This window comes from Sceloporus occidentalis, unplaced genomic scaffold (assembly GCF_023333645.1).
Source record: "Sceloporus occidentalis isolate IW3139 unplaced genomic scaffold, rSceOcc1.0.p SCAF_51, whole genome shotgun sequence".
Lineage (NCBI taxonomy): Eukaryota > Metazoa > Chordata > Lepidosauria > Squamata > Phrynosomatidae > Sceloporus > Sceloporus occidentalis.
The window spans coordinates 1366601-1388291 of record NW_028317031.1 but is presented as its reverse complement, the minus strand read 5'-3'; the positions used below and the strand labels follow the sequence as shown (position 1 = coordinate 1388291).

The window sequence follows — 21691 nt, the reverse complement described above, 5'->3', positions numbered from 1 at the left end:
AAAATGACCCTCCGTATGGCACTACATAAAGTACAGTTTGTCCCTTCTATGTTATGGCATTTGTTATAGTAGACAAGTTGTAAACAACACCAAGCAGGACGGTACTGGCTCAAGGTTTTTTATGGAGTGAATATAACAAAGTCCCTTGATTCCTTACCTGTACTCAAAGTCTCAGGGCCTCGGGGATAGCACTTAACATGAAGCTACAGATTCTTTATAACCATTAGGTCTACATTGTTGCATTTCATTGTTATATAAATATCACATAACTGCACACAAACTCGTTCAATCAGTTGTGTGTTCATTAATAAACAAACATCCTGACAGCTGTCCAACAAATGAGCTAATCAAGCTATTAACGAAAGCAGTTTTCATCACCAATCTAAATGTCATTTTAAACACTTGCTTTTATACTGGATGATCAATTTGATTGATTAGACTGTACGAAGCAGTCAACAGCCTCAAGACAGGAGTCTCATTGATGGCAGGCGATTATAGGCCATCAGTCAGTTATCTGCCCATGTGGTGGTCCCAACAGTTTCTTCTAAACAAGTTTAGCATAAGACATATCACCATGTTCTCCAGTTATGTGTCCCTAGTAATATCTTGCACATAATGATGTCCTCTAGGGTCAATTTCATTTTTTTTTTTGGCACAAGGTTTTATGGATCTTTAGGAATTGCCTGGTTTTGCCTCACATCTTGTGATTTTGGTTAGGGCGTTGGCAGTAAGTGCTGTGTGACTACTCTGGAAGAAGCTTAGTAATATGATGGAGGGGCCACTTGAAGAACACCTGCTGTGGTACAGCATGCAAGCTCCATCTCCTTCAACATCTGTCATCCTCTTCTGTGTCACTTAACTCACGAGAGGCTATCACAGACGGCACTCCTCCCTTCCTTCGGCGCCGGTAGTGACCATTTGGCATTTGCCAGCCATGGCGTAATGCTGGGGCAGACCCGATAGTGTTGGATCGACCCAAACTGGTAGCCACTGCCACTTCAAATGTGAGTGTGTCCTCAGTGGGGCAGTCTGAGCTATGCATCTCTTCATGTAGTGCCAGGTAAGGCTCTGAGATGTAGTGTTGGGGAGTGGATTGGGAACTCTGACGTCCCTGGAGGGAGCAGGAAGACTCACTCAGGCCTGGGTCACATAAGGGAGGTGGGGTACCATTGCCATTCTGTGGTGGGGAGCTGTGTTTCTGCCGCCGTATTAAAGAAGAAAAGGAGATGAGGGGTCTTGGTGTTACAGGTACAGAAGGTAGCTGTCGTCGGGCACGTCTTGGCGTGCTGGTGTCAGAGGGGGTGCAGCTTTCACTTAGGGACTCAAGAATCTACAGGGGGGAAACGCAGTTTTGTTTGTTATTCTATCCTGATACAATTAGGGTGGTTAACAACAGGGTTATAGGTTCCCGAGGGTCAATTTACGAAGAAACTTAAGCTTGTTCTAAGCTAGATGACATGTTAATGCTGGATAACAAAACACTATTTTACTTAGAGCTCTCGCTTTTACCCAGCTTCCTTAATTTTTTTCCTTTAGGTACTTTTATCTCAGACTCATGGAGGTAAGAGAAATGGACAGCTCTTTCTTGTGATCAAATACATTTCTCTTTGTACCTAAAGGAAAAAGTGTCAGGTTAGACTCAATGTTAATGAGTTTTAATTTAGCACTGTGTTAATTATTTGTGCAAAATATTAATTTCTAGCATGCTCTACATTGTAAGCAGGGCCCTCTTTTCCTAATGTATTAGATCGTCTTAGTCTGTCAATTATCATTTTGTCATAGCCCTTGAATATACTTATTGTAAGAAGTGATAAGTAAATTGTAAACTGCTTCCTTTCCACTGGGCATATCAGTTCCCCCTTGTGCCTATTTGGATCACCTGTCTGTTCTGCTGATCCAGATCTGATCTCTATCCTCTTTCATTATAGACTGTGATGTAAATTCTCACTTATTTACCTGTATGTTGCTGTGAGTGTGCCCAGGAGACATCTGGTGCTCTCTGAGCTCACAAGCAGCCTGTGGGTTTCTCTCTTCAGAGTTACAACGTGAAGGGTCAGGGGACAAAAGGTGCTTTCTCTCCTTAGAGCGCCCTCTTTCTCTTCCCCCAGAGCGATGGGTGTCTGAGCGGTGGCCTGCAAGACATTAGAGATAATAGAGAGGGATTTGATTTTTCAGAGATTCATAGTCCAGTACGTGCCAGGGGGAGCAGTTCCACATCCAATGGAGATAGTGCTGCATCAGCTAATGTGTCCTTAGGATATCAGGTGCCCTGTGCAAAATCTAAAGAAAGATGCCCATCTCTAAATAAAGTATAATCATCATCTATTGGACACTTACTGGATGTCCACCGAACCAACCTGTATCAGAATTCAGATGTTTTGCAGACATCCGCAAAGATGCATGGTAGCTGCGTCTTTGCTGCTTGTACCCACTGTCTTTTCCGCTTCGGTCCAGCGTGAAGTCATCTAACCAGGAGCTGCGGGCACGTTTGTCTGCGGTTGTGGAGAAGGAACGACGCATGGAGCTGACATCTGCTAGAACCTGTAAGGTAAAAGAAAGACAAAAACAGAGAAAAATATCCGCACAAACTTTTTAACCTACTCTTAGATGTGGTCAGGTACAAATGAAGCCTAATCTAGGGTAACTGGAAAGTAAAATATCATAAGCTGCTTACTATAGATCAGTGAGAATAACAGGGCATAACACTCAGGGCCGGCCCGACAATGGAGCCGAGTGGGGCAACCGCTCCAGGCGGCACTTTTGAAGGGGCGGCACTTTGCCGCCCCAAGCCCTTTTTTTTTTTTTTAAGCGAAAGAGAGATAAAGGGGCACCGAGTGGTTTTCGCTTACCAGGCTGTCAGTACCCGCTCGGCGCCCCTCTCTCTCTCCTCTGTGGCGAGTCTCCCTGTTCGGTCTCGGTGCCGGCTTGTAATGCTGAGTGCCGGAAGATTTCCGGCGCTCAGCATTACAAGCCGGCACCGAGACTGAACAGGGAGACTCGCCACAGGACTGCTGAAAGGTAAGTACAGGGGGGGGGCGGCAGGGACGGAGGAAGGGTAGATAAGGGGGGGGGCGGCAGGGACGGAGGGAGAGGAAGGGTAGATAAGGGGGGGGGCATTTTAAAATTCGCCCCAGGCAGCATTTTGCCTTGGGCTGGCCCTGATAACACTAAAACTGGTATAATTCTGCTTATAGTGCTCAATATGAAGCATCCTGTTGGTTTGCTCAGACAGTGGATTCATCTGAACTTGGCCTCTTGCACCTACTTAGCGTTGGCTATGTATTATGCTGGGCTTCTATATTATAGAGCCTATATCAGATGTTGTTCAAATGAGTCGGTGGACAGAACAGCACTAGCTGCATTCTCTTATGTAAATGTATGAAATTGAAGCAAATGATATTATGATGTTAAGTCCAGCTAGATCTCCAAGGTTGTAGTTGGTCTGGCCAAACAAGTTGTATTAAAAATGGTTTAGACACACATCATTTAACGCAGTTCGTATGTGCCCATGGCTTTTGCCTATGGCTGGATCTGTTTGTCAAACTAACAAAAAGATACCAGGTTTGTATACACAATGTATTGTTGAGGATTGAATTATAAGTGCTACAAGTATATTTTACATTAGCATGCTAACAAATCTCATGTCCACATTAGCACGCTCTTCCTTTGTGAACAAATAGATTCTGATATTATGGGGAAATGTGTGTTGAAGCAGAGCAGCCGAAAGAGAACCCAAAGGACTCGGATTTTGCAACAATTTCATACAAATACTCTATGGTATTTATATCTTCAAAACAATAATTATAATGACGATCATTCCAATTACAACAGATTGACCTCCCATAGAAATAAAAACTGCAGAAATAAAACATCACAAGTATATAGAGGGAAAACAAACAAAAAAGGGAAAACAAACAAAATAACAAAGCAACAACCCATAATGCCAACAAAAACAAACAAAACAGTCCCCCAGAAACCTACGCAACAAATGATATGGTAGAGATAAAACTAACAAAAAAGCGGACACAGTAAAAGCAACAGAGCAATTTGCTCATCTCTTGGAACTGGGTGGGCATGTTACCATGACAACTGTGCAAAAAGAGAGTAATGGAGGGTGAGGATAGGGGATGCACCCTTGCTACTAGTTAACTTATGGTTTAGATTGCTGGGAGTTGCCCTCAGACAGCAGCTAAACAGCTAGTGACCACCCACACCAGGAATGGGGAATAGAAAGCTAGTCGGTTTCAAAGTGTACAGCAATTAAATATGTTTTTCTTAATCCCTAAACAATTTAATTGCATGAAATAACTGTAATAGCTTTGTATAATAGTAGGGACACTTTGCTGGGTGGCCTTGTTACCTGGGGGTGCACAGCCAGACGTGGCATGGAAGAAGCTCTCACAGACGCTGGGCGTTCCAGCATCTCCACTGGGATGAGGCTGCCTTGGTTAGGGAGCTGCTCCCTGCTAAACTCTCTAACCTCGGGCTCCTGGAAACAAAGACACAGCCAGCTCATGGGACCAGCTTTCCATCTCACATGTAAATCTGTCACCAGCCAGCATTGCGGTATCCCCTGTGGCAGACAGCCACCCACCCAATTCACGCAGATAGAACTATATACAAATCACTGGCTAATGTAGGCTGTGGCACGTTACTGCTGCAGGGTTTCAGAACATGCTGCAGTTTAGGAAAAGTAATTTTTGAATTCTAAATGCTCACTGCAGTGAGTAGAAAAAAAACTTAAACTTAATGGTCCAGCTTTAATTCAGAATTTAGGAAGTTGCAAATTCCTGAATACTTATCCCTTTGCATAGATTGAATTATATCATCTATTTATTTTCAATAGACACTGTATAATAAAAAATTGGGTTCAAAAAGTTATGCTACAGGCTGGCCAATATATTGGCTCGGCATCTGGAAGCATGGGGTACAGTATCTAATGTAGCACTTAGCTTGTGTCTATTAAGCAGTAGTGATGTTCTAAAAAACAAAACAAAACCAGAACTGGCTTTAAATGACTGGACGCAACAAAATAACAGAAGAACATCTGATCTACTGAATTATATGTAATCACAGGAGATCCGGCACATTTGTTTATCGGTGCCCATTACATGGCACCACAGAAAGCTACAAAGATTGCTAATTGCGCTTTTTGACACTGCATTTCGTTTGGGGCCTTGTGGGTTTAATTTTATAGAGCGCCCTCCACAAATATTGGCACCCTTGATAAATATGAGAAAAGAAGGCTGTGGAAAATTGTCTTACCCTTTGATCTTTTCTTCAAACAATACACAGTAATACTCTGCTCTTATGGATAGCAAACAATTGCAAACACAACACAGGTTTATCCAAAAAAAATTGTTAATTATAATTATTGACCACTCCTCCATACATAATCTCTCCAGATCCTTCAAATTTCGAAGTCGATGATGGTGGACTCTCCTCTTCACTTCACCCCACGGGCTTTCTTTGGGGTTCAAGTCAGGGGACTGGGATGGCTATGGTAGGACCTTGATTTTATGGGCGGTAAACCATTTTTGTGTTGATTTTGATTTATGTTTTGGATCACTGTCCTGATATTTGAGTCCATGATACCATGTATTGTAACTAAATGGCCTGGGAGAAAAAAAGCCCCAAAACATTAAAGAGCCACTACCATTTTTAACAGTGGGCACAAGGTACTTTCCCATACGGCTACCTCCCTGTGTTCGCCAAACCCAGGGTTTATTGCGAAAAAGCTCCATTTTGTTTTCATCTGACCATCGAACCCAATCCCATTCGAAGTTCCAGTAATGTCTGGCAAACTGAAGTTTGTTTTTGGATGAAAGCAGAGGCTTTTTTCTTGAAGCCATTCCAAACAACTTGTGGTGATGTAGGTGATGTCAGATTGTAGTTTTGGAGACTTTCTGACCCCATGACCCAACTAATTTATGCATTTCTTCAGCTGTGATCCTTGAAGATTTTTTGCCACCTGAACCATCCTCTTCACAATCCACCGAGACAATATAGACACACATCCTCTTCCAGACTGATTCCTAATATTTCCAGTTGACCGAAACTGCTTAATTATTGCCCTGATGGTGGAAACGAGCATTTTCAATGCTTTTGCTATTTCCTATAGCCACTTTCCATTTTGTGAAGTATTTTTGCGTATTGTTTGAAGACAAGATCAACAGGTTAATCAATAAAGACAATTTTCACAGCCTTCTTTGCTCATATTTACCAAGGGTGCCCATATTTGTGTGGGCGCTGTAGTTTTCTTTAGTGTTTAGAGGATTATCAGTAACCCATATTTATGAGAACATTGTTCTGTGTGCGCATGGAGTTACTGAAGTAGATAGAGCTTGTAGACACACACAGTGCATGACACTGCAACAGGGACAAACATCAGCGCTACTACCCTGGGGGGACAACAGCTATAACACTGCAGTGACCAGGCAGAATCAACGAGATGAAAACAGATTGCACATTCAGGGAGTTTTCAGCTCTCCCTTTTTTGCTGTCAGGTGATAACATATTTAGGACACAAACGTCATGAATTATTATCAGCCTGCCAATTGCCCAGTGAGTGCATTTTGTTAAATGCCCAACAGTATATACAAGCACCGTGTTGTCACTCATCCCTGTGTTAGTCACTCTGGACACATACACAATTCATGTAGACAAATGCAACCACAGCATACATATACACATCTTAGCCATAGTTAAAACAGTGTTATATACACATACAACAAAATGAGAGGCATGTATACAGCAGAAAAGTAATTTACAGTATTTTAAGAACATTCAGGTATAACATAGCATTTTTGCATCATACGCATTCTCCAACGTTACACAGTAGGGAAATGAATGAGACTCCATCCATTTGATGGTATCATTGGGTCAATCACATTTCTTGATTACATGAGAGATATTTATATTTTTTTAAACTTTGCAACAGAATCCAATGTATACATTAGCGCCTATGTGTCATGGCCAGTTTAATTAAACTCTCTGAACTTTAATGTCCTGTTGATGTGTCTCAACTGACTTTATGTGGGATCCAGATGTGCAGCTAACTATAGTAAGGTCTAGGTAGCAAATAGGTAAAAGTACCCATCAAGTACAATGTCCATCAGCTCTTTGTGGAGATTACACAGTTCTATATTCTATGTGCTGACAGGTTAAATGGAAGAGTGCTCTGGAGTTTACATTAGCGAATGCTGCAGATGAGATTTTTTGGCGATTAATTTAATCATTCCCTCCATCACAGGCCAACATTTGGTTTAGTGGATAGACACCATGGGTTATCCAAAGCTAGGGAACCCTGAAGAGATGCAGGAACCTGGCCAAGGTAATATTAAGTTGACTAGTCTCTTCAGCTCAGGATATATTGTTTTTTTTTTTTGCCGACATGATCGTTATAAAATGCATACTCTTGGATGGTTAATATAAATGGACATATTTTATCCCAGGGACAAATATGTCTCCAGGTCCATTGGTTTGATGCACTTAGAAGGAAAAGCTGGAGTGAGTTTTATCGTGGCAGGTTATTCTACAGAAATTAGGTATCATAGAGTTTAATGCCTCAACACAGAAGTAAAAGTTCTCCAAGTTGTGACATAGTAGTACTTCAAAATTCAGGCATCTAATTCAATCATTACAGAAGTCAAGAGCTTCATGGAATTGTTGACTTTGTTGGCAAACAACAATTTTCAAAAGACATTTTTTTTTCTTTTATTGCAAATCCCTGGTTGTCAGATGTCACTCACAAAGCTGAGAGGTTTAGCATACAGATACACATACATACATTAAAGCCAGATGCAATGCAAAACCTCCTCAGCCTTAACAGGGCTTTCTCAGTATTTACCAGAGACAGCTGTTCTTCAAAGTCCTCGTCCTCTCTGTCCAGACACGGCGGCTGGAATATCTCTTCAGGAGACAAGGGGTTGAGTGAAGGAAAACCACCCCTGAAAAAACATTTAGCATAAGGATGTACGGCAAGCCTGCGGCAGATTATTTTCTAGATGTAGCCATTACCTTTTAGTTGCTTTTCAATGTACAGCAAAGACCCACCAGAAGTAAAGAACGTGCGGCTATATATGTGTGAATCCAACACTTGAAGATGCACAGTTAATTGTTTAACAGACACTGCAAACATAATGTGTTAATTTATACAAATATAATTCCTAGATGTGCGATGTCAAATAATTGTATATGCCTGGTGATAATGTCACAGGGGCTCCTGTGGGAACAGATGCATGGGGGCCAAGTTGCAAAAGTACAACTGCAAGCTGACTGAGGGTGATGGGGACCGCAGCCCAACTGAAGCGATGCCCAAACTTGGAATATACACAGGAGGACTGTAGGTGAATGCGCATGAAGGGTTAAATTGGAACTCACAGTCCTGACAGGGTGTCTTGCTGTAGATATGGTAAGGCTTTGGCATTGGATAAGATCTCCTCTGGCAGTGATGATGCTTCCATCCTCTGGAACATTGGTGCATTTTTCTGCAGGGTAAAGTAGAGAAAATGGAACAAATCACTTTAGACTAATAAAAGGAATGGAAGTGTGATGAATAGATGAGTGGGAGTGGGTATGTCTGGGTTCAATTTATCATTAGACTGGCAAAAGGCACTGGGCAAGAGTTTGTCTCTCACAATCCACTTGATGGCAGAACTCATTAGTGAATAGACCCTTATGTAACACCGCATTTAATTTGCAGTGGTGTATTTATGGGGGTAACTAATGGCCCTGACCCATGGCAGTGCTCCAACCCACTCCTACAACCCACCTTAAGGAGAGTCTCTTCCTCCCGCCATACATCTATTATGCTGAGATTTCTTTTCAGTTATTAAAGTAAAATGAAGACATGATAGTTATCACTAGCCACAAGTTCCACGTGATTAAAAAATAACTTCTGTGTATTAAAGCAGCATTGAGAAGTTATGCTTCTGTTCATTCTTTTCTTCCAGAAGGAGGCATATCTCTAGGCGTTGCTGCGATGAACCATTCCTCACCTGTTCTTCCAGCTGTTGTCTCTGCTTCTTGGCTTTGCTCTGCTTATAATAGTCCATGATCATCATAGCTGCGTAAATCTTTCCCACTGTCAGGTCAGAGGCTGCAGAGAATGCAGATACCAGGTTAGAAATACTCTAATAATAGAGCTTAGAGTACAGCTTTGGACACAAACAGACCGGAGGACAGTCTCAACCTTTGCCATACAGATAAACTGGAAAATTGGTTGTAGTAAGCCATGTACAATGTAAGACATCATTCCTTACTCTATGTTACTGTTATATGAAAATAAATCAATATTATGATATTTATTACATTTATTTTCATACTTTTACATATATATTTAAGTAGATACATAGTATACTGAATTTAAACCAATTTATACTAAAATTTATACTAAAAAAAAACTCTGAAAACAGCATTTCTTCTTTTAAATGGAGTGAGTAGCCTGGATTAAGACGCTCAATGTTATTGCGCTTGTGAATTAACAGCAGTATGTCTCTCTCGGCAGGATCTCACCCTAAGTAACGAAAGATTTTAAAGCTTGACGTGATTCTGAATTATTCTGAATATGGAATTCTTATGCACATAATGTCTCCCAGAAGTATATACTGTGGTTCATGATGGCATACGGTGGGTAATGGTGTTGCCTGAATCAGTGGGGTATCTGGGAGGATTGGTAACCATCCTGGGAAAGCCAGGAAAAGTCAGAAGTTAGACTTACGTATTCCCAGGTTTCCATATCAATCATATAGAGGTGCCGGGTGTTTGTTGATGGCGTTTTAAACTAAAAAATGTAGGCCAATAATCTCCCGGTGTGTTAAAGTAACAGTCCAACTCGAAACACAAGTAAAATCCACAGTGGCATACATTTTGCATTTGGGAGTAGATGATGCTCAGGGGAGGCAATTCCAACCAGGTGGCCCGTTAAGTAAGTAGCCCAACCGTCATTTGGAAGAAAAGTAAGTAGTTCTACTTATTCTGTCTAGTCCAAAACACATTTTCAGAAATTGGATGCATAAAAACATATAAACACAGAAGAGATTCAGTCAGTTTGCTTGTTACTCTGGTGACTGTAAAATAGCGGCAGTTGCGCAGACGTGCAGTCCTTTCCAGTAGGGTTTCACGGTCATTTTACTCCCAACCAAGGGCTGTTGGAGGTCCCTAAGATCACCCACAGCTATTTTATCATTTAGGTCTGATGCATTTGGCTAGCTAAGGCTCCATGTAACCCCCCCTGATCATAAGACCCCCAAGGCCTGGCTAAATGGCCCAACATATTTAAATAATATGACCTGTCATAGATAATATATATTGACCTGAATAAAAGATGTTATATATTATAGATCCTCATACTTACATACATGCGAAAATATAAACCTGATTTACAGTAACCTCGGTGAAGTCCCAGTTATTAGACCCATACTAGTATTATGACCAATAATTTGGGGGGAAAATGGTCACAAGTGTAGTCCATTAAAATAATAATAATATATAAAGCACTTGCTTTGGATCGCTCAATAATATGTTCCTTGTCTTCCATTGATGTTTGATTTATATGCAAAACTTGATTGTTCTGCTAATTGCCATTATAATGAATATTAACACAAGCTGTATAACTGTGTATAAAGCTAATTTATGAGGTCTCATGCGCCTTAAGTGATTTCTCGCATATCTTTCGCTCCGACTCGTAAAGAAGTGAAGGTGCACAGAGCTTCGGCTAATTTCACACGGAGTTAAAACAAGCTGTGCTTCAAATCACCGTGAATGAGTTTACAAGAAGCGGGCAGATCAGAATGCACTGTAACGGCGCATGTACAGAAACCGAGCACACGGATACTACTATGGCAATTAGCCCCAGTATGACATAAAATGCCAATACTAAGAGCACTATTAATAATACTAGAGTACTTTTTTGGGACTGCTTGTTAGTATTTAGAATTAACACTGAGAAATAGGTCTGTGTTTTAAGGGACCCTTTCCGGATATGGAAAATTGATCGGTTAAAGGAAATCAGCCATATTTTTCAACCCCTGCAAGATCTATGCACACGCACAGTTTTATTTACCACTTTTTCCATAGAGCTGGCAGAAGAAATGATTAATGACATATTACAAACTGATTATTACAGACCTATTGCAAACAGATACCTTTTGGCATTGGCACAAGTAGATCCAACATCTTCTGGGAGAGATTTGGCCAAATGGCCAGTATTTCTTTCTGCAGCTCGGCGTCCAGTTGCTGTCGGTCTGCACCCCCTGCAATGAACCAGAACTTGTGATAATTATCTAGAAATGTCAACAACTCGCGATGAATGTTTACAAAACTCACAACGCTCTGAAATATGTGAACGCGCAGCATGATATGTAATGTATATTACGCTAGTTACAGATATTCCAAATATACCAATGCTCGTCACGGTTCCATTGCAGATGTTAGCTTAATCTTTGTTTTATGGGATACACCATAGCTCAGGACATAGGAACATCGCTGCATTTTCTCTGAATGCTTTGTTGTAGACTGTTCAGTTATCAAATCAGATGAACCATAAGAGGGCTGATTGGTGGAGGTATCGCCCATCTGTGATTCATGCAATATTATCTAAGTAAAGACAGATCCCTAAAAATACATCATGATCTGGAGCAAAAAAATGACAAATAGTCCCTGATATTATTCAAAGGTTTATACAAATGTCAGCCACACAACCCTACAGTAACGTCATACATAGAATTATTTTTCACCTCATTGGCATTCCATAGCTTATATTTTATTCGTATTTTAGCTCATTGTGCCCATACAACTTCTATCATACAAACATGCAACATATTTACGCAGAAAACATACCTTTCGCTATTTTGACATCCAATGCAGTGCGGATAAGAGCCATGAGAGTGGATGTGAAATGTACTGTCATGTCTTCTGTTACTGGCATATTCATCAGGACCAGTCTCTGCACAAAAACATTGGGTGCCCAATATATGGGAAGACATATCGACAAGGGGACTCAAAGCAAAACAATCACATGTATGCACAAAATCACTACGCCATACACAAAACAAGGATGGAAACATCACTCCCAAACTGCCCTCCACATCCCCAGCTCCATCTTATATAACCGATGTATCACCACAAAGGGCGCATGCGGGATGAGGTCTGGTAACTTGGTATCCCCCCGGTTCATACAGAGAACGATGACTGATCAGGGAACTACAATCTGAAGCAGCAACGGGTGCTGCAAGATACATTTCATTAGAACTTCGGTGGCAGAATTAATGCTGAACTAAATCTCTTTTTCACTGCTCTGCTAAATTCGAGACAACTAAATGGAAAACTATGAGCCATAATTCTAATAAACATTTACAAAGTCTTGATATGGAACAATTACTAGAGAAACAAATAGAATGTTCCTCCGCAATGTTTTATTTTACATTGCAATTTGTAATATGACCTGGGATGTGTTTTGCCCCATACTGCAAATAGAGTGTTCTATATGTCATTTAATCTAATATAGCCACTGCATACATAAGGTCTTAATTCAGTAATATATATATATATATATACACATCCTTCGTTCTTCTTGCTCTGAAGACTACCACCTAGATCTGTTTATTTATGATGTTCTTTCTCCACTTTCTGAAACAATGACCCCAAGATATATAAATGGGTGACCTGTACCTTGTAAGCAACTTTGTTAGGACATCTCTTTCCAAGACCAAGAGGTGGTGACATGAGGGTCAGCATGTCATACATCTCTGTGTAATGGATACGGCCACTGGTTATGGACAGGGGGGAGCCAGAGAAGAAAGGCGGGAGGGAGGGTGGGAGTGAGGTGAGAAAGATGGAACGAGCAGAGAAGTAGGAAATTGAGGAAAAGCAGCATATCCAAGCGAACAAAAAATCAAGCCAAGGAAAAAACAAACAGACAAATAAAACACAGAGGAAACAGGAGAAAAAGAGGGAAAACAGAAGAGAAGAGGGAGGGGTTAATAAATGCTTTTACCCCCCTCACCAGAGCAGAATAAGGATTATACCTCACTCATGCCCGCAATTAGACCTTTTTCCATCCACACCCACTTCCTCTCTTCTGTTTCGGGAATTTCTGTCTTCCTAGTGACAGCTTGGGCTAGTATACAACTCAGATACCCATCTCCAGACCCAGACTTAGGAATGCAGCTCCATGTGGGTCGTACCCATGGTGCGCTCTCTGAGTTGGGACTTTTGAATGGAAGCCGTGTTTCCCTCCTACATGTTTTTGCAGAGAGGCTGTGAGTAGTAGCTGTAGGGTACGGGATCCCACAGTTGCTTCCTCCTGGCTGTGTTATGTAGCTCCCAGCATGCACCAGTGCAAAACATGCTGTGGACTGCATACAAGGAAAGTTTACATGCATTCTCCCCACACGTCTCATCACCATCATGCCAAGTTGAAGTTTAAAAATGTCAACCAGCTGCCTCCCAACACCAGCCAACCTGGATCTCTGGAGTGTGTGGATGCTGCATTAAGGCCCTTTTGTGCCATAGGGGTGGTCTATGCATGGCACATCCCTTGGGCACTCAAGGATATTCAGAATAATGAACCAAACTTCCATCCACAAACCCCAAGATTAACCAGTTCAGTTAAGCCTTCGGGGGATGGAAAGGACTAGGGTTGGATAGCAGAGGCCTACATGGCAGGACTGACAGACTTACCCTCATAGGTGAAGTGACCTAAACAACTTGTTCTCTACATTTCAGAAGCTACGGCTTCTCTTCCTGTTACTCTCCTGTTGCACACTGGCTACCATCTCCTGCCCATCTCATCATATAATAATTAGTGAGGCCCAGGGACTAGTTTGGGTGCAGCTGCTGATTTAGTGGGAAAGTCAGGGAGTGACTGTCAAACTTTAGACCGGGAGGTAGCAGCCCGAGGTCCCTTGCATGGTGCAGTAGTGGAGCGGTGGAGGGAAAGGAAAGTTTGGTGAAGGGTAAGGCGGGAAGGCAGGAGGGTAAGCTGTGCCCTTGCTGAGTGGAAGGGGTTGAGAGACCGGGCACCAAACCTTGCATGCCACCCTGTAGGGGCAGTTCTCTCCTAGGCCGAGCGGAGGCGAGATGACTCGGACTAATTTGTACATATCCTTATAGGGGATCCTGCCACTGGAAGAGAAGCACATGTGTGTTAATCAGAGCAAAGCTCAGAACCAGAAAGATGGAGATATCTCCACGGGTTGAGGAAAGTCCCCCACAACTTCAGTCACTGCACCATGAGAGCTCCTGGGGCAGCACAAAACCCCCAACCACCTCAAACAGGTGCAGAGGTAATACTGGTAAGGCCAGAGTGGGGGAATAAACTGAAAATAACCTCGGAACATTTCACCAGCAATTAGATTTCCTACAAAAAGAATACTACAGTGAGAAAAATATTTTCAAAGTAAACATTTTCTATGTAAGTCTACGGTTATTTCATACATTTTCCCAGTTTGATGGAAAAACCTGTGCGTGGTACCAAACGTTTTCTGAAATTTGTAGCCTATGTGTAGGTTTGAGGCAAACATTGGGATTTACCATGCTGCTCTGTCATATTCAGCCCAAATCCGCACAAACTCATCCAGATGATGAGGACCCAGGATGGAAGAGTCTCTCGTCAAGTACTCAAAATTATCCATGATGACAGCAACGAAGAGGTTCAGCATCTGAAAACAGCACACAACACACATAGTTCTAGAAACAGAAAGAATTTGATGGCAGATAATGATTCGGCCCATCTTGTCTCCCCATTGGAGAATGTTTAGGACAATATGAAAAATAATGATAAATTCCAATCTCCTCCGTTATAAAACTAATATTATGGCACCAATTACCCAATGTTAGCGTTTCATATGCAACTGACCTATACACACATATCTATCATTGTTCTTAAATGCAATCAAGCTGCAGCGGGCAAGTCTATGTTTTTCATAAAGCTCGATTTACTCATTGGAACTTACCAAGAAGGAACAGAGGAAGATAAATGAAACAAAATAGACGTAAGCTAGGTCAGTCCCACATCGTTCATTTTCACTGTGCCCGGAGGGTGCTGTGGTATCTGGCTCACAACCTTTATCACCAAGACATGACAGCATAATCTCTTGCCAAGCCTCACCAGTGGCACTCCTATCGATAGAAAATACACTCAACTCAGTCCTTTAAAGGAGCGCCCATGGGGTCATCTTGAGAAATGCATTATTGTAGATTATACGATCTCCAAGGTCAAGTAATTTAAAAGTGCAGCATCTTGCTTATTTAGTATTTTTAATATTTAATCAGTTCAGATCTGCTGAATACATGTTGTTATAATTCATGTTTATTGTTTCAATTGTTCCATTAGAAAACAAATACTGAAATATAAAGAAAATAATGAAAAAGAAACAAAGTGAATATCCTCTGTACTATTTACGTTGCTGTCCAGCAACTTGAATCAGAGCACAATATAGCATCAGATTCATTCATATTTTAAGTAAAAGAGGAATCTTGAGAAAAATGCAAAACGTTCTTCCAATGATTTCATCTCATTGTCATTTTCAATCTTACCATTTTTGCTGACAGGTCTATGAAGGAGACAAATATTTGGCACAGTAAAACTGTAATGCACCTAAAATTATTATTTGATTATTGAGATCATTCCTAATAAATATTGCATCTAAGTACAGTTATAACATTTAGGAAAGCTACAATTGGACATATTTTGCTGAGAAATATCAGCAAATTGGAAGGGCTGGCACCCTACACAAAAGCATTATTCGGACCCATTCAAATCATAAGTATACGGTAAGTATACGGTATAACATTTTAAGTAGCCAGGCAAATATTCTCATTGAATGTCACCTATGATGGCAATGTTCCACGGTGGATGAGCGATGCAAATTAGGAGCCCCACAGTGGGAAGCATATCTTAGTATTTCACTATATGCACTGTATAGATATGCAGTATAATGCTTTGCCACACACCGGAATAGAAGCATGAGAGAACTGAAGAAGCTTCTGAAGTTGTTATGTCTGTTAATGTGGCTATCCTCTTCCAGGCGAATGTTTCCAAACACCTAAATACAAGAAATGAAAATTGTGAAAGTCCATTGGTGTGTTTTTATAAGTATAAGAAACAGGTTCTACAGCAAAGTTGATCTGTAGGGTGACTGGATTGTTGAAAGTACCTTTCAATGGCAGACTTGTGCCCCCAAGATGTATTCAATGGTAAGTCTGGACAACACAAATGTTTTGGGGCGCACAGGCTCTTCTGAAATGTTTTTAGAAGATATTGAGCATTGCTTCTAGTCTAGTGTTTTTAATATTACCCTACAGTATGGAGCACACTGTGTCTCTTACACAACATTTTTAGGAACTTGGTAATTGGCTTAGGGTTATAGTTCTATTATATCACTTAATATTTTAATAATATTACTTAACAGAAAATAGTTTATAAATTTGTTAAGGCTGTATTTTTTATTTCAATTCATCCTGGACCTGTAAGCATTATCTAAAATTAGGTTCTAGGCTTCTTAACTCACCTGCATCCCAATGATAGCATAGATGAAAAACAGCATTGCGATGAGAAGACAGACATATGGCAGAGCCTGTAATTAAAATTAAGGGAGGTTATAGTGTGACAAAAATATTAGGGTTATTGTACAGACTGCAAAGAACTTTGTACAAACATTTGTTTGGCTCATACGTTCTCATATTTGTAGGAAAGAATTTTGGCTCAATTATTCTATACCTTAAAAGACTGAACGAAGGTCCATAGTAAGATACGGATGGTATATCCCTGCCGGAGAAGTTTAATGAGTCGAGCAGCTCGGAACAGCTTCAGAAAACTCATGTTAAAGCTGCTTGTATTCACCAGCTATAGAATAAGAGTAAAGAAGATCGAGAGACTCCTATGCATGTCAAGCAAGCCAAACAAAGAAGCTAACAATAAAAAAATCCATTTTAAATGATTAATTTTGCACTTCTGAATGTACATTTGGTATACATTTACACTGTGAACAACCAATAGGTAAAAGAGCCCCTTTAATCTTAAATAACCAATATATTTGCTTCCTATTGTTAACATCTTCCTCTCAGATATATGATGCATCTTGCAAAATATTTACATACAGCTATGTCTTGCGGTCTTCTAGGATATATGCAAGTTTGTTCTTTTAATGTGGGCCATTTTCCTATGAATAGACTTCAAACAAGATGAAAGGAACAGGTAAAGGAATGCCCATAATATGATACTGTAAATGAAGGCATTCTGAATAGACTGCTAATCATGAGAGTAAGTGGGGAACAGAAGTTGGTAACATCACCATCTAAAAATACATGTTCCTAAACCTCTGTGGAAGTCCCATGGACAATGCAACTACAGTTATGTAGGATGGAATTGGCAAAAACCTGGCTTTATGTTCCAATAAACGTGTTTTATCTGCAGACATGGAGGCTGCCATGTTTGTCAGTCATGGGACTTCCCCTGCTCAAACACCACACTGGGCTCTTTCTTTGTAGCATTGCCAATGAAGTCTATTCCTCCATAGATATTTATGAGTCCGAGTGTCCAGCTGGTTGATTAATAATGACCCATTCTATGGTTTATCATACGGCACAGTGTCTGTCTAGATGAGACTAGAACAAATACAAATGGCAAGTGTGTAGCCGCCTGAAAACAAAAACAGCACACTATTTTTGAAAACTTTTTTTAATCTGATACTACTAATAAAAAAGTGGGGGAAATTCCCTTTTAAGCTGATTGTGCCTTGTTATACTCGTCTCCACCGAGAGTTTGTACCCCAGGAGGAAATTCTGATCTCTAATATTCATTTATTCCATATTGCACAAAGACAGCTGTGTGTATGTCACATTATGCATTTTAAACAACAAAATATAAACCTACACACAATTTACAACGGTAACATCTTACCTTACTGTCTGTAAGAATTATCTCTGTGATGCTACCAATTACAGTAATGAAGTCAAAAATGTTCCAAGTATCACGGAAATAGTTCTGTGTGAAACAGAGTAGGTGTTAGTTTATTTCTTTTAAAAACTTAAAAAAGTGTTCCCTTGCACATACACTTCCTTAAATTATCCAAATGAAGAAGAAGCTCTATGTCAGTCAGGAATACATGAGCCATAAAGCAGAACTAGTAGCCGAGACAGGCGCTAATAATTACTCACCAAAAATCCAAACGCAATGATTTTAAGAATACACTCCAAGGAAAAAAGGATAGTGAACGCAATATTCAGATATTTCAGGGCCAGCTCATATGTGTATGGAGCGGAATAATACTGGAAGAAATTAAAACCTAGTTAGAATATATATAGAAGTTGCATATGTTTTGCTCTTGTAAAGTCAGACAACAGATTAAGTCCTTCAAGTGTGATATGCATCCATTAAGCACCTATAGGAAGTATGAGCCAATCTACAACCTGCAAGCGAACAACTAGAAGATAAACACGCATGCACCGAAGCAAAGCCCGATGTCAAGATCAACGATGACTGAGAAACATCTGAAGAACAAATTATACATATGATCTCTTTGGTCTGCTGGGGATAGAAGGATAAATATTTTGAAAGATCTTATGGATTCCTAAATGTAAACAATACTTTATTTATTAATTTAGTAATTCTAATCAGTAATTTATACAGCCATTCACAAAGTCCAGTTTGGATACCTACAGTAAGAGTTAAATATTATATCTAAACCATAAAGAAAATCCCCGGAGTCATGGGAGTAAGGGGGGGCATGACTCTGCCGGCACTAAAGGACGGTCACCCCTTCTTCCCCTCCAGGTGTTTGGTGACAAAGGGTTAACTCAGGGGACGTACAGGATCAGTGATAGGGGTGAGGACAGTGACTAGGGGGTAGAATAATAAATAGACAAACACAACTTCATGACCCCACATAAGAGAGTCGTCCACCCACCTGCCCTCGTTTTCCGCTTCCTCTTCTTCCCTCCCCGTGCTGGGGAATAGGCATCAGCGGAGGAGTTTTAAAAATTATGTTGGGAGTGGCAAGTTACGTTGTAACGGTTAGAGGTAAAAGTTGGTGCCCTCCCCTAAAAGCGGAGGTTTATGGCGAATCTACCCGCGTTCTTTTGGATGAACAGTGGTGTTCGGCAAGTACCTAAATTCCTGTACATTTGGTCAATATTAAGACACATGAACTATTATATATGGCCATTTGAGCTGTGATTCTACAAGCTTACCATATTAAAATATTTATCTCCTGATGTCTGCATAAAGGGAAATAATATTAGCAATACGTTTCAATTGTTGCATTTAACACCACACTCTTACCTTCATCATTAGTACCACGGTGTTCAGAGCAATCATAGCCATGATGGTGTACTCAAAAGATGGCGAGACCACAAAGTGCCAGACACGGTACTGAAACGTGTGACGGTTCTGTGGCATGTATCGCGTGAGCGGCTTTGCGCTGATAGCAAAGTCTATGCAGGCCCTCTAGGGAAAGCAGAAATGTGTCACTTAGCATAAAATTAGACCATTATAATCCCTTTACCAAACAGGACAATGCAAAAAAAAAACTAGTGTTAAATTTGTGTTTAACGAATATGAGATTATTCAAATATGGTTGTAGAATCAGGACAAAATAATCTCCTCTACTCCTATGATACTGTAAAGAGCACAAGTATAATTATTCTCATTAAATTATAAACCCCAATTAAATTATGCAGCTTCAGAATGGGTTTTGATTTAGGTATTTGCATGCATATTATATATGAAATGACCATGACCATTGTCTAACTGTTAGAGAGTAAGTTATGTTTTTGATGTTAGTTGTCGAAGAACCAAATAATATAAAAAAAGTTGAAAACCATGAGCGTTGACAGGGTTTCTTGAATGATATAATTAGTTATAATCAGGATTGAGGATTATTATTATAAATGACTTTTAATTTAATTGTGAATAATCATCTCTCCATGGTCCTTAAATTGGACTGAGGGTTGTTAATTCAGCTTGTACCAATGGTGTTCATTAAACTATTTTGGACACTGCATTAAATGGATTCCAAATTTATCAGGAAATATGAATATTCTGTTTTACCAGAAAAAGTTGCAATAATTTAATGTCTGGTACATGTGTTTCCATTGATATAATGGTGGGGGTGCTCAGTAAACTATGAGTTTTGCCTACAAAATGAGTGAGGACCGGTCAGATTCCGCAGCTGATGACTGTAAGGTATCTTACCTTGTTAAAGTGCAAATCCCTTCCCATGATGGACCCAGATTACCTGTCTGAACTCTCACCTCATTTTTCTCCAGTCTGCACTCCTCCATCATCTTGTCTCCTTGCTCTTGGAAGGTGATGATGATCAAAGCCACAAAGATATTGACAAAAAAGAATGGAAAAACCACAAAGTAGACAACATAGAAGATGGACATCTCCATGCGGTTGCTGCGGCTTGGGCCCCGATCTTCTTCAGTCACATCTACAGAGTGTTGCAAGACCCTAGGTGCGGGAAAAACAATCAAGGGTTATATTGAGAGGGATAAATATATATATCTATATATAATCTGTAAAAAGTCAAAGCACTGGAGTAAAAATACTCAAAATACTCACTGAGGCCATCCTTCTCCAGTTGAAACTGTGAAAAGTGTAAGTAAAGCCCATATAATGTTATCATAATGGAACTCATGTCTTTTCCATTCTCTTCGTTTGACCTCCATCTTGTTCTTCTCATGATCTATGTAACTCCCTCTAAAGAGATTAAAGAACAACACTGAGGTTCAAGAAAAACTCTGACTCACATAATACTTGCATAAATATTGTTCCTGAGGATGAAGAGTAGTCTTTAAATAAAAAATCGATACTAGTAGACAGCTTCAATGTTGCCTTCCATTTTATATTCTTCATGTAGTGCTCTATAATCAGACCCTGATGAGTGACACACACAGATGTGCCCATAACACTGTAATAAATGTAAATATACCTATGCAACCCAAAATATCCAAAATGACTTCTTACATATACTTATATTATCATCTTTTGTTTCTGGAAATGGAAGGAGAGTTTGAACCAGAACATCGTATCCATCACATCATGCTGTGTTAGATGAGCTCTGCATTTCAAAAGCCACATAATCAAGAAGAAATGTATTCACTATCACTTTAGCTGTGGTACTTGGCTTTGATCCCATGCATCACTTTAAAATATGAACAGCCTGCCAGTTCTGCCCTTGTCACAAGAGTGGCACCGTACGCATTACAAGAAGGATTCGCTGGGATCGGTTGAGGCATGCAAAGTTCTCTGTACATTTCTAATTGCAATTTACAGCATCAGCTTATCCCCAAAGACACATTAATTCTCAAGACGTACATGCATTCTTTTTCTGTTTCCTTTGAGCTGTCTGTGCAGTAGAAGAACTTGCCCTTGAAGAGCTGAACAGCGATGACGGCGAATATAAACATGAAGAGTTTGTACACGATGAGTATATTAAAGACGTTCTTCAGAGACGTAACCACACAATCAAAGACTGCCTGGGGAGAGGATCAATGTTTGATCAATAATGAAACAAAGCAAATTGTACATACAGGTCAAGTGCACATTGTGTTTTACAGGCACAAGTCATATTCTAGTGCTCTCCACTTGTGTGTTAATTAAGTCACACAACGTTATGAGACTATACATTAGTGAATACCATCAGACCTCTGATCATTAGACAAAAGGTAAGGCGAGCAGGTG

The 21691-nt window shown here is 40.3% G+C and overlaps 1 protein-coding gene across 1 annotated transcript in view; it reads right to left on the bottom strand.

The window, feature by feature from the left end:
• Window positions 1-826: 826 nt before the first annotated feature.
• LOC149288404 (voltage-dependent R-type calcium channel subunit alpha-1E-like) overlaps window positions 827-21691 on the bottom strand; it is a 165676-nt gene continuing 144811 nt past the window's right edge. The window contains exons 27-48 of the mRNA XM_089491619.1: window positions 21326-21486; window positions 20570-20707; window positions 20257-20458; window positions 19286-19450; window positions 18163-18273; window positions 17906-17989; window positions 16724-16849; window positions 16515-16580; window positions 15958-16049; window positions 14958-15123; window positions 14536-14663; window positions 12673-12769; window positions 11842-11947; window positions 11148-11255; window positions 9000-9100; window positions 8383-8489; window positions 7850-7949; window positions 4361-4489; window positions 2358-2541; window positions 1957-2132; window positions 1880-1888; window positions 827-1330 (exon numbers count right to left, since the gene is read on the bottom strand). Coding sequence (XP_089347745.1) covers window positions 827-1330; window positions 1880-1888; window positions 1957-2132; window positions 2358-2541; window positions 4361-4489; window positions 7850-7949; window positions 8383-8489; window positions 9000-9100; window positions 11148-11255; window positions 11842-11947; window positions 12673-12769; window positions 14536-14663; window positions 14958-15123; window positions 15958-16049; window positions 16515-16580; window positions 16724-16849; window positions 17906-17989; window positions 18163-18273; window positions 19286-19450; window positions 20257-20458; window positions 20570-20707; window positions 21326-21486 — 3060 coding nt within the window. The remainder of the gene's footprint in view (window positions 1331-1879; window positions 1889-1956; window positions 2133-2357; window positions 2542-4360; window positions 4490-7849; window positions 7950-8382; window positions 8490-8999; window positions 9101-11147; window positions 11256-11841; window positions 11948-12672; window positions 12770-14535; window positions 14664-14957; window positions 15124-15957; window positions 16050-16514; window positions 16581-16723; window positions 16850-17905; window positions 17990-18162; window positions 18274-19285; window positions 19451-20256; window positions 20459-20569; window positions 20708-21325; window positions 21487-21691) is intronic.